Genomic DNA, 13,813 nt, shown 5'->3' with positions numbered 1-13,813 from the left:
GAAACGGAGATAGCGTATTGGATTGTACAAGAAAACGCATTGCTCTGTCAAGTATGCCGGCGACAGCCGTCGAGCATGTCCGCATTCAAGTCGAAATACAAGCAATTTCTTCTGAATGAATACTAGTCAGCCTTCAGGATTACCGAACCTTGACCTAACATCGATCTCGCCTTCCGGCACATGCAAACTCATTGTGTCGCTTGCCTTATTCACTGCTTTATTTTTCATTCAGTGTGCAACTGTGCAATGTGCATGCCTCTACATTATTTCGCCTAGCTAGGCCAAGGTCTGATCTCCAAGCCGTTTCGACACCTTCCTATCTTTTCATTGTATCGCAGTTTTGTGGTGTTTTGAAATGATGAACATATTTATAAAACTATGGTTGATTGATTGATTAGCGAACTTCGACGCCAGCCGTCGGAGGTTTATCCGGGCTCGATCCTCTTTTCAGGTGTCGCTCGTTCTTTTACGGTGTCAAAAAGTCCAGAGAAACATCCGATGAAGGACAGAAAGCTATGAATCGAAAGAAAGAGAACAAGGAAGAAGACATAGCAGACGCGCAAAGATCAACGTCGAACATTTATTGTTACATCGAGCACCAGGCCAGATTGCGAGACCGCAACTATATGCATGGTCTGGTCATCCTCTCATATTTTCATTACATCGCATGTATATCGAATTGTGCGTTGTGTGTGTGTCTTGTGCGGATCTAACGACCATAACAATTACATATTATTACGATTTTTACGACTTGCAGTAGGCCTAGTCTATGAAGACATCAATCAGGGTCCAAACGATGTAAGGTCAGAAGCATGCATGCACGTTGCATATTGCCAGGACCGTAACTGATGCACCCCAAACCCCCCGATTGGGGGGGGGAGGGGCGAGGTCGAAGGGGGTCTAAAATTATTTCGTAAATTTGCATAAATTATAGAGTATTTTTTTGAAAATTTGTGCAACGCGATTTCAAGCTCCCAAATATCTTGATTTTGGGGTACTCTTCGCACGAAAAAAATACGCAAGATTTGTTGAAATGGGTATATCGGCGTTGGCCATTATCGCGCCACGACAAATAAAGTTTTAGGCCGTGTAGCATGCGACTCCAAGAAGTATGTCAGAACGATCGGCAGCGAGAAAACGAAAAAGACTGCCCTTATCTGACCAAAAACTTCGTTATGTATACAAAATACTGTCTTGGCAATCTGAACCTCCCCAGACAAATACCATCCCGCAGGGAAAAATTATATGCCAGTGAAGAGATACCAATTTGAAATCGTGTGCGTCAGTCAGTTTAGTTGCCTACGTTGAACGATTCTATATTTTTTGATATAGCAGAGTGGAGGTTACGAAATAACATCATGTTACGGAGTCCTACCGACAGGCCCAACAGTTTCCAAGACACACCTCACTCAGCTCTACCGGTAAATCTAATTAAGTGAGCAGAGAGGACAAGAAATTGATAGTAATATATATGCAATTCTCGATCTTATTGACCGATATTATCATGAATTATTGAAAATGTTCGCACTTCGCGCTGGCTCACTAGACGATACGTCTAACTTCGCGGTAAAAGTGAACAAGGTGTGGGGGGTAGGTTTATCACCCTATGTGAGTCCAAGAACCAAGTTTTTTTGGCGGGGTTCTGACGAAGTGCTGTTTCGTTCCTGCCAACGGGTATCACTCGAAGATGTTCAATTATTATTGAGAAGTCCTCACACCTCCCTCAGTGTGTGATTATCTCTTAGTACTATCTCTCTCTCTGATAGTTTCCCTAAACGCATGAGCGATCTTGTCTTCTTGTTGTTGTGATTGTGCGACGTGCGTGCATGTGTGTATATTAGCACCCACGTCTTGTGAGTTATTGGAGTAATAGGGATTAGGCTAGTCGATGCAACTGTTCTTTTGTATTTCAGTTTGACCATTTATTATGGTATTTAACCTATGAATAAATGCAAAGTTGCACATGATCAAACTTAATACAACCAAAAAAAAAAAAAAAAAAACAGTTGCATCGACTAGCCTAATCCCTATTACTCCAATAACTCACAAGACGTGGGTGCTAATATACACACATGCACGCACGTCGCACAATCACAACAACAAGAAGACAAGATCGCTCATGCGTTTAGGGAAACTATCAGAGAGAGAGATAGTACTAAGAGATAATCACACACTCAGCTCTACGTGTAAATCTGATTACGTGAGCAAAGAGAGCTAGGATAAAAATTGATAGCAATATATACGCAATTCCCGATCATATTCAATCATAAATTATATAAATTTTTCGCGCTTCGCGAGTTTAGACGGGAACAGCGTAACCACCAAATGGAGCCCAAAGTAGATGATAAGCAGTGACGTACGGTGCAATGAGGCAGGTGAGGCAGTGCCTCACCTGTCGTCTGGGTGAATAATTGAAAATCGTGAAAACCCTCGATGAATCGATGATTTATTGATGTTTTACATCGATGTTCATAAATAACTAAATTTGAACATTTTTATCACCCAACATCATCAATCTGCATAATTATTATTCAAAAATACAGCGCCAAACTTAAAGTGAGGCACGGGCGGGTCGTGCCTCACCTGCGACAATGTAATTCATCATAAATAGCTCGGAATTCATAATAACTGGTATCAATCAAAGGATATCGTCATACTGATTCCGAAAATCCAAATATTAACAGTGTCCGAGCACCAGAACCCCCTCAAAATCGCCAATGAATGTGAAATTCGGCTTTATTACAGACAATGCCAACGCAGAGAAACAATGGCCAGGTGAGGCACAAACGAATCAGCCTCATGAACTATTCGCTAACAATTGGACAATCGAAGCGCAGTGAAACGCGCTATCGATTCCGGAATCCAACAGTCTCGTAGCTAGAAATTATATACTAGCGACGGCCAGTACGCAATGCGGAGCCAATGCATTCCTTTATTTATATAGCTCTTATATATTTTCCATCCATAGCTACGTTAAATTGTGGTATGTGATAGCTCCTTGCATAAGCTATACTTTGTCGTTGTTTGTGTCCTTTATGCTGTGTTCGACTGCAATACCTATAACCCCTAATTGTGGTATGTGATAGCTATACTTACATAGCCTGCGTTGTCGTTGTTTTGGCCAGTGGTGCCACTCCTAGTCATTTTACACTAGATCTAGTGTATTTTGAACTGGCCTGGTACATTTTCCTTCAAAATTCGGCAAATCTAGTGTTTTTTTGACTGAAAATATTTGTAACTGAGGAATGAGGATGCTATTTTCATGTGCTTCGAATAATTTATACCGGTATTTGAAGAGATAGTAATTACTATCCGTCTAAAACTTTGCCCATTTAGTACAATAGCGACCAGTCCTACATGTATTGTAAAATATGGAATTGCAACGGCTATTAGTGTGCACAGAAGATGCTTTCTATGGCCGCTGCTATTGTTACGTGCGTACGTGTTTGTGTGTGTGCTTGTATGTTTGTGGGGGGCGTTCCTCACCAGCCATGAACCTCACCGCACGTCACTGATGATAAGTAGCGGTAAACAGCGTCTAACGTGAGGGGGGCTGGGGGCGAAGCCCCCCAGAAGTTTGTTTAATCATCATATGGGGGCCCAAGACCAACGTTTTGAGGGGGGCTGACGAAGTGCTGTTGCGGCCCAGCACATCGCACAATTCCACATTCTGCATGCGAACTGAATGAAAACAGAATACAGCAAGTCAAGCGATGAAACTGGAGTGACGTGTATCGGAAACGGAGGTCGATGATCAAGATTGCGGTCCGGTAATCCCGAATCGGGGCCTACCAAATATCGTAGGCCCCACCCGAACCCTGACGACCCCTATTATTCAGTAGCCTGTAATCTGCTTGCATTTTGACTTAAATGTGGACAGTGGATATTATTATAGATAACTAAGGTAACCTTAGTTATCTATAATATTATCGAATGTGACTATGAAACGGAAACTCCCGTCTTCCCATTGTTAGGTCATGGTTGGCTACTTGCAGACCTTTTGGCCAATCGCAACAATTTGCCGTAGATGAGATGCCACATCATAATTATAGCTGGTAACTCGACTTTGATGACGAAATTATACTTCCCTAATCAGTTTGTGGTAATCTTGTAAGTTATTGCTACAGCGTTAGATCACATTGTCATCAAGATGTACAATTCGAAAGCTCGTATCATATCTCTGTCTCTACGAATTTTCGCGCATTCTCCATGTTATTGGTGCCACCGGAGCCATTAAATAAATGGGATATTTATGTTGAAGCGGTTGCAAAGTTATCAGAAATTTATTAAATGGCTGAGTTTGGGGATTCCAGGGCAATGAGGGTAATTATATTTATATTTGCGTAATCAGTACAGCGGCAGCTCTCGATTGATACCAGTTTTATCAAATTTAATGCTCGGCAAGCCGGTCACAAATTACCGTCAAATCGCCTTTAGCCAAATGGAAAGTGTGACGTATACCAGTTTCACTGAGCCGTGAGATTTGCTTGTGTCCACACCACATAGAGCTACCATATTTTGGAAATCTGAAAAGAAGACACTTTTTCAAAATTTTAAAACTTGGAAAACAGGAGGAAAATCCTGAAAAAATGGTATTTTTTCCATTTCGTGTACGGTTGACTAAAAAAGGGGTCAACATTCTCGCTCAATTCTTGAAAATACAGTTCTTCTTTCACATCATCAGGTGGTTGTCATCTAAAAGCCAACTTTCCGGCCCAGCTCCCCAAATAGCCGCCGAAGCGTTTACTACAGTGCTGACTTATTGTATCTCAGTCGAATTTGGCCCGATATTAAACTAAAATTCTCATAAAAGAGGAAATTTGGGCGTCCTCCGAGGACACTTTCAAAAACGTCAAAAATAACGACAAGCAAGTCAAAATTTAGAAAAATATATAAAAATTATTTTTCATGGCTTGAAATATTAACATAGTACCTATACTCTTACCTCGTGGCCTTATCTTACCCAAAACATAACTATAAAACTCCATAATTTCGATTTTCATCGCCACCGGATTAGTATCTTTTATTAGTGGTAAAATGTTTCTTAACGTTTTTCTGCATTGTAAAATTTTGTTGAACAGCTTCATGGTGAATCAAAAATTTGTATGACATATATGTCGTTTAATTAGTATTCACTCAGGGTTTTTTGAAAAGCTAACATCGAGACCTTTGTTATGCTAAAGAATCGTTGGGACTAGGTTACACATATTCCTTCAAATTTTAACATAACACAGCACTGTCCTAGTACTTCTCAAAAAAGTGTTGGATTGAAAACAGGGTATCACAATTTTGACATTTTGCATTCCCCGTATCGGTGCATTTTTTCTCTTTCAAATCCACAATATGCAGGGTAGAACAAAATTTATTGCGTTTTTGCATAGTGTCCTATATGGTGTCGACACAGGCAAATCTCACGCCTCAGTGAAATTGTATCACGTCACAATTTCCATTTGGCTACAGGCAATTTGACGGTCATTTTTGACCGGCTTGACGAGCATTAAATTTGGTAAAATGGGTATCAATCGAAAGCTGACTCTGCACTGATTACCAATATATAAATTTTATCCGCTCGTGTCCCTGGAACTCCCACAATCAGCCTCGAATTTTTCATTGTTATGGAGATTGGCATTGGGACGCAACAATGGTGTCTGTTTTTTTTTCTCTTGAGCTACTCTCTCGTTTCGCCAGACAGCATTGTTACGTCCTGAGCAACTCTTTCGTTTTGCCAGACAGCATTGTTGCGTCCCAATGCCAATCTTCATAACAATGAAAAATTCGAGGTTGATTGTGGGAGTTCCAGGGCCACGAGCGAAATAAAATTTATATTTTCGTAATCAGTGCAGAGTCGGCTTCCGATTGATACCCGTTTTACCAAATTTAATGCTCGGCAAGCCGGTCAAAAATTACCATCAAGTTGCTTGTAGCCAAATGGAAATTGTGACGTGATACAATTTCACTGAGGCGTGAGATTTGCTCGCGTCGACACCATATAGGACACTATGGTTTTTGTATACAGCATTGCGACATCTAGCGACTGTGAAAATTTTTCGGTGATGGGGGTAGTCATCTGAAAGTTAGGTTTTTGACTTGCTAGTCCCCTTAAAAGAGGATGTATGGTAACCCTAATACCACACCATATAGGACACTATGGTGGGAAAGTATCTCGCCGGCTATCCGACTATATAACCAGTAGTTTACCTCAGTTATCTATAATAATACAACAGTCATCGAGCATGCCCAATGCAATTATACCTATGGCTATTGCCCACATTAAAGTCGAAATAAAAACAATTTTTACTGAATCAGTATTAGTCAGGCTTCTAGCATAGCAATTTACAACGTAGCTACGTTGTAAATTGCTATGCTTCTAGTTTACCGGAACGCGACCTGACACAGCGATCTCGCTTTCCGACACATGCCACCTCTTTTTGTCGCAGTGTCCTTTTATCTTATCTACTTTTATTTTTCATTCAGCGCGCATGCCTTCTTTTTTTACATCGCCTAGGCCAGGTGGGTGTCTGATCATAGTGTTCTTTTTTAGGTCTGATTTCGAAGATCACTCCAAGTCGTTTTGACCACTGAGCTATATTTCGACACTTTCCTATCTTTCATTGTATCGCAGTCTTGTGGTGTATTGAAATTATGAAATTGTTAACAACAAATTGAATTGAATCCGGAAAATCGTGGCGGAAAGAAGAGCTGCCTTTAGAAAATATCGCTCGATGAAAATTGATACTATCATACTTTATTACACGTTGAGTTATGCTATAATTCCTATGCATTTAAATTTTGTATTTCAGCATTGCAAAATTTCCGCAATTACAATAACAATGGCTCATCAAGAATCATTTCGAAAAAAATTGCGCAAGTTTGACACAGTTCAGTGGTCTTAACACATATATTTTATGTTTCTCATGGCACTTCAATGCTTTTTCCGGCTTCGAATCGGCGAGGACTTGTTGAGGTTTATGTAGTTCATTTTCGAAATGCCCACCAGAGATCATTGGACTTGATTGCATTATGTGTCAGTGACTCATTTATCAAGGATTCGTTCAATGTATCGGCGATGCTGCACTCGCTGCCTATAACTAATCCCCCTGATAAGATAGCGTTTAGTTATGCTGCTGTACATCGGCAAACATGCTGTTGTCTTGTCGTTGGGCACCGTTTGTTGATAAAGCCAACACACTACTATAGGTAGTGATGTTTTGAGCTCGATGATCTTGAGAAATATTTAGAAGAGTTCTAGGCTACATATACCTGATTTTCTTCTCCGGGCTAAATGTATATAGTTCTATGATTGTGACGATTGAGGTTACGGACTGATGGGAACTTGATATGGAATGTGAATGAAATAGTAACACTTATATATTTCCGTTTTTCTTACTGGCTTTAAACAATATCATAATCGTCATAAAATCATAATGGTAGCCTACAAACCGTCAGCCTCTAGTCAAATTATATATGCCCTGAATATGAATAATGATAGTATTCTTTGCCGTGGAGGCGTAGAGTTTCAATATAATGCAATGCAAATATATACATAATTTAAGACAGACTTGTAACCTATCCTTTGAAATGTCTAAATTTTACGTAATGGGAATTGACTGATTGTAAACATGCACGAATTGCACATGCTATTGAAGTGGCATGTAGAAATAATTTGGCAATTAGTTTTACAATTCTATGTCACACAGCTTATTCCCACGTAAGGGTTTTGCCAAATTGATTGAAAGCATGAAGAAAATTGTTTATTTAATGACACATCACTGAATTGCCACAACAAATCAGTGATGAAATTTGAGGCTAGATGTATACACTTTTGGTTTATTTGCAACAAAATCCTTTAACAATGTCCAAAACTGTTCTACTTGAGTGACAGCAATGTTGACATCTAGAATCTACCGGGAAATATTTCATTGTTTACTCAAGTAGCTCCAATGTCAGCAAGATTACCAGTGAACCCGTCCCTCGGTGAACCCGTCCCGTGAACCCGTCCCTCGGTGAACCCGTCCCTCGGTGAACCCGGCCCTCGATGAACTCGGCACCTCCGGCAACCCTAATATCCCGCTCCCCCAACCCTAATATCCCACCTCCGGCAACAATAATATCCCACCTCCCCAACCCTAATATCCCACCTCCACCAACCCTAATATCCCACCTCCGGCAACCCTAATATCCTAACCCTAATATCCCACCTCCACCAACCCTAATATCCCACCTCCGGCAACCCTAATATCCCACCTCCGGCAACCCTAATATCCTACCCCAACCCTAATGTTCCCCCTCCGGCAACCCTAATATCCTAACCCTAACCCTGATATCCTACCCTAACCTTAATATCCCCCCTCTCCAACCCTAATATCCCCCCTCCCCCAACCCTAATATCCCACCTCCGGCAACCCTAATATCCCACCTCCGGCAACCCTAATATCCTACCCCAACCCTAATGTTCCCCCTCCGGCAACCCTAATATCCTAACCCTAACCCTGATATCCTACCCTAACCTTAATATCCCCCCTCCCCAACCCTAATATCCCCCCTCCCCCAACCCTAATATCCCACCTCCGGCAACCCTAATATCCCACCTCCACCAACCCTAATATCCCACCTCCGGCAACCCTAATATCCCACCTCCACCAACCCTAATACCCCCCCTCCCCCAACCCTAGTATCCTATCCGAACCCAATGTCCCACTCCCCGAACCCTAATGTCTCCCCCCCCCTACCCTACCCAACCCTAACACCCCACCTCAACCTACATTTGCAATAACGAGCAGACCACGCGTGGTTTATATGTGAGCAATAACAATCGTTGGGATATATTTTTCATCTGAACAAGTCACACACAATATACAATGCGATAAGACCCAATGCGATGTCATGAACAGATACGAGGATGTCGAACGTCGCAACAATGAGCCGACCACGCAATCGTGATCACGTGATCTGATCACTCCGTGACTGCGTGATCTACGCATGCCCTGACCTCCTTACAAGATTGACAAATCAGTTGATAATAACATTATTAGTTTAATAATTCATATTAATACTTGTTAATACACTTCATTTCAAAATTTCCCGAGGGCGGAATTCACCGAGGGCCGAGTTCATCGAGGGACGGGTTCACCGAGGGACGGGTTCACCGAGGGACGGGTTCACCGAGGGACGGGTTCACGGGACGGGTTCACCGAGGGACGGGTTCACTGGCAACCGTCAGCAACTATCTTGACACAAGAGATACAAGACTAATTTTAGTTGACATATTTATATTATGTTGGTTTAGCTGCATCCCTACATCAATATTTCCTGGTTGAGTCTAAATAATTGTCGATATTGATGCTATACTGAAATAGAATGATGAAATATTTCCTGGTAGTCGGGATAGCAATGACATTGGTGCTACTGAAGTAAAAAAAAATAATAGAAATATTTCATTGTCTAATCGACATCGTTACCGACATTTAATCAAGTATAGTTAGCGACATTGTCAATATTTACAAAATGGATTTAGATCGCTTACACAGAGGGTTGATGCAAATTTTATCTCCGTTGATGATGTGTTACAGTCTTCGAATCTTATAAACAGATATTAGGTAGCGTTATGGCGGAGGAAAAACCTGACAAAATGGATGGCAACCCACCTGAGGATATCAGCGCCCGTTCCGTCAAGAGAAAGTGGGGCGCTGATTCTGAACTCACGGAAAAACCTTCCGAAACCGAGCCAGTGGAAAAACGACAAGCGTTCAAGTTAACACCCCCTACGTTGATCCACGGAGTCGCTAAACCCGCCCCTAAGGATGAAGTAGTCACTGCAACTCTACCAAAGAAGTCATTTCTCAGACCTTCAAGACTTGGCCCACCGGCTGTCTCGCAGAGCACGTCTAGTACCGTAACATCAACCGTATCATCACCGTTAACATCTGAAACGACCAAACTGCAGGCAGCTGGATCGCTATCGTCGAATAATCCTTTTCTGAAACAAGCCACAGACGAAGATGCGTCACAAGCAAATGACGCAAATTCTACACCCCAAGAAAACGGATGTAGCGATAAAGCAAACTCTGCAGCGTCCAATCAAGAAAACTCTTTCCTAAAAATGACGACCGTAGAAGCGGTAGCTACCGCTGAATCTCCGTCTCCTTCGGAAACATCAGGATTTGTGTTCGGACACAAAATGGCAGAGAGAGTCGTTAAAACCGACGCTGAGAATGAAACGAAAGAGGAAGAGACGCCTTCCGAGTTTGTGTTTGGCGCGAATTTGTCGGAACGTGTCAAAATCTCTGTGACCGAATCTGGGACGTTACAGACTGCTCCCGCCGAGTCTGCGATATTCAAAAACGACGTGAAGCAAGATGCTAACGGACGCGAGTTAGAGGCCAGTGCCGCTGTGCTTTTCAACGCTTCCAACACGAAAGTCATCATGCCCGAGGTCGAGATCAAGACCGGCGAGGAAGACGAAAAAAACGTACTCCAAGTCCAGTGCAAGCTATACCAGTATGACTCCAGTAGCGCTAAAAACTGGATTGAGCGAGGTCGTGGGAATCTACGACTTAATGACCAGCGTATCTCAGCCTTAGATCGGAAATTCCAGTCGCGTCTCGTGATGAGGACGAATGGAAGCTTGCGGTTGATACTGAACACCAAAATCTGGGCGAGCATGGTCGTGGAAAAGGCAGATTCGAAATCGGTGCGGATATCGGCACAAACCGAAGACGCAGAGATCGGAGTTTTTCTCATCGTTGCTCCGATTAACGACGCTGACCATTTGTTTCGGGCGATTGAGTATAGAGTCCTGCACCTTAAACAGTTAGAGGAGAAAGCGTCCGCCGACGCTTCAAAAGATAGTGAGTCGCAAAAAGACAATTCGCAAGACACCGCCACGGACACAACGGTGCCGGATTCTACAGTTTCTCAACTTGCAACAAAGAAGTATCCCGCGGAAACTCCGGCGCCTACGGAAGCAAAGAACGAAACACGAGAACAGTCTGTGATCGTCACTTCGAGTACAGTCGTGGGCGATGGCGGATTTACTAAGGAAGGCAAAGTCAGCGAATGATCTACACACAACTGCAGGCCTGCATTTTCGCTCTCTTTGTGAATAGGGAATTCGTGTAGGGTCAAAAGTATGCGAATGCTTCTTATCTTATCATTTGCGGTAGGGACCACGTCAAACGTTGATCAATCCTATATCTGAGACGCCCTTGTTCCCGTCCGAGTTGTGCCGAAGGTCATAACTCGATACTGCAGCTGAAAATGAGAGTGGATGGCGAACTGATGACTTACCGATGCAGAGAATACTAGTTCTTTGATATTGCGCTGTTTTTCGTTTGATGTAGGCGTCTATACTGCCTGACGTGTCCACGTTTATCATCGAATGCATAGCGCACGATTTTTGTTGCTCACAAAAACTGACGATTTATAGCTGAGATCCGATCTTAGAAATGCGTTCATTTTTGGAATAATAATGCATTTTTTCGTAGCTAATAAAGTGTCCTGCAAACAGATTAGGCCCTAGCCGCTGACATAGCCAAGGATGAGGATGCAGCACTGATTTTGGCTTTGTAGACAAAAACGTATCGAACCTCACTTTTTTCTGAATATATGCTACCTGCCTTGGTTAGTTGATTTACAGCCACAGAATTTCTTCGGCCGCATTAAAGCGGACGTTCTTCCATTTGCGCACTTTACAAAAATCACAGATTTACTTGTTTCAGAGCATGTTGCTATTACCCGTGTTCATGCCTGATATTTGGTTGGAATTAAGTCTACCCGCATTGCCAGGGCAGCTGTTTGTCAGTCAATAGCGAGTCTCTTCTGGGATGAATTTCTAACAAATTTGTACGAACCACGACGTTTGTTTCACATTGTACAAATCTCGTATACCTAGGTCTTTTTGCAATAAATTTGGCTTCCTTCAATTTTGTCTGTGTTCTTGTGGCTAAGGCAATGAAATGAGGTGGTGGTATATATCAATGCAGGATCACATCACAGAAATGGATTGCCGGTAGCAACAGAACACGGATGAGTAGGCAAAGATACATGACTCATGTTTTCTAAAGTTGCGTTTAGTCCGGAATTCTCAGTAGAGAAGCCACACTTCCTCTTTTCAACTACTTAACATGCAATTGTACTCTGAATATTTTAAGGGAGCAACTTTTAACTTGTTTTGCGCGTCACAGTCCCCTCCTGTATGATGGAAACAGAATACGCTCTCAACATTGCAGGGATTTGTGACACTATGGCCATTCTGCATAAGCGATGAAATGCAAAGATGTATTGCGAAAATTTGAAGGGGTTGTAATAACTTGAGTCACGATTTTTTGGTGAATGATCTTGACTCGAGTCATTTTTTCGAATGCGTAAAATGACTCGACTTAATTTGCTCCGAGTCATGACTAATGTTCCCTCTAAGCTGCGTACGTGCGCAAATGCGCAGTGCTGACACGGTCTCTGCGCAAAGAAAATATTAGTTGCGCAAAAAAAATACAAAGTGGTGACCTTTTTTTAGTCGTTACGGGCTGTTATCCAACAGGGTCTGCGCAGTGGGTTGGTGAGTGTGCACAGACTCATCAAAAATTAGAGGGAACATTGGTCATGACGAGGACGGCCAAGACAGACATTTCATTGTAACTTCGAAGAATAGTAAAGTCACCACATTATTGGCATTTCTTCTATCAGTCGGCGGTGAATTGAAAATGACTCGAGTCGAAACTATAAAAGTGAGATTGACCTGTGACTCGGAACCTTGTGACTTGGTTAAACCCCAGTCTGTAACTAATAGTTATGACTAGGGCTAGTTTTTGTTGCAGTCAAATCCGTTGAAAGTTGCACTTATTTTTCACAAAAGTTGCATTTATAGACAAGTTCCTAGGAATTATTAGGGTATGAGATACTCAAATGGTTCCGCATCCAAGGCACTGTTGCAAAACTCAATATTGGCGACATCAACAAAATCAATAGCCTGGAAAAATTGACCCTGTGAAAATATAATTTTCGGCGGTCTAGCCTGAATATACGTCAAGTCTGAAAGGACCTCAAATTTAAACGACAGTGAAATAATCAAGCGATCTATTGACATATAGTGGCAATACATCCAGTAAAAAATTCTCTGCATTAAAAATTGAAAAAACATGCAAAAAGATCCATGAAAAATCGAAAGAGTTGCAAAAATTCGGACGAAAAAATGAAAAGTTGCAATACAAGATTCCTCCAAACAGCTTAAAACACCATACTACATAACTTCTGAGTATTTAGGAAGCTGCCGGAAGGTGTAAAAAAAGTTGCAAAAACTTGCCCGAGTAACGACTAATAAAATCTGTTATGCCTTGCCTAATTTGTCATCAAACCAACCCTCTCTGCTTCAAAGAAGTTTTCGCGATCATCATTCTATCCATCTAATATTGCGCAGCATTGACCAACGCAGTGATCTCCAACTTGTGTGCACCCCGGGGTGCATGATAATTTTCATGAGGTGCACCAAGGCAAAAGGGTGCACAAGAAATATTCCACTCGAACCGGTGGCTCATATCCGTCGGGTGGAACTCGTGATTTTCTCGACCTCATTTTAGTAATCAGCCTCTGTAATGGACCAATATTCGGGAGTCAGATGAAAGTGCACATAAATTAATCAGCATGAACATGAACCGTGAACACTGTTATCTGATAATTTAACAGAAAGATGAGACTGACGACCCTTCTCTAATTGAAACATACAGCGCATGTAGGCTGCAGCGCACCAAAATAGGTTGAAGAGCACTGGTCCAACACATCAGCTGTGAACAGCTTCACCGATACCCAGCAAAGACTCAAG

At 42.1% G+C, this 13,813-nt stretch overlaps 1 protein-coding gene across 1 annotated transcript; it reads left to right on the top strand.

The window, feature by feature from the left end:
* Positions 1-9,540: 9,540 nt before the first annotated feature.
* LOC145459178 (ran-binding protein 3-like) lies at positions 9,541-11,921 on the top strand. The gene has a single exon (XM_080337810.1). It carries the CDS (start codon positions 9,605-9,607, stop codon positions 11,057-11,059), a length of 1,455 nt encoding a protein of 484 aa, XP_080193936.1. The 5' UTR covers positions 9,541-9,604; the 3' UTR covers positions 11,060-11,921.
* The last annotated feature ends 1,892 nt before the right edge of the window (positions 11,922-13,813 follow it).

Source organism: Botryllus schlosseri, chromosome 16 (genome assembly GCF_051294905.1).
Source record: "Botryllus schlosseri isolate E-star chromosome 16, Bs_hap1, whole genome shotgun sequence".
Classification (NCBI taxonomy): Eukaryota; Metazoa; Chordata; class Ascidiacea; order Stolidobranchia; family Styelidae; genus Botryllus; species Botryllus schlosseri.
Note: the sequence above shows the minus strand (reverse complement) of the source record. Positions and strands in the feature narration are given on the sequence as shown.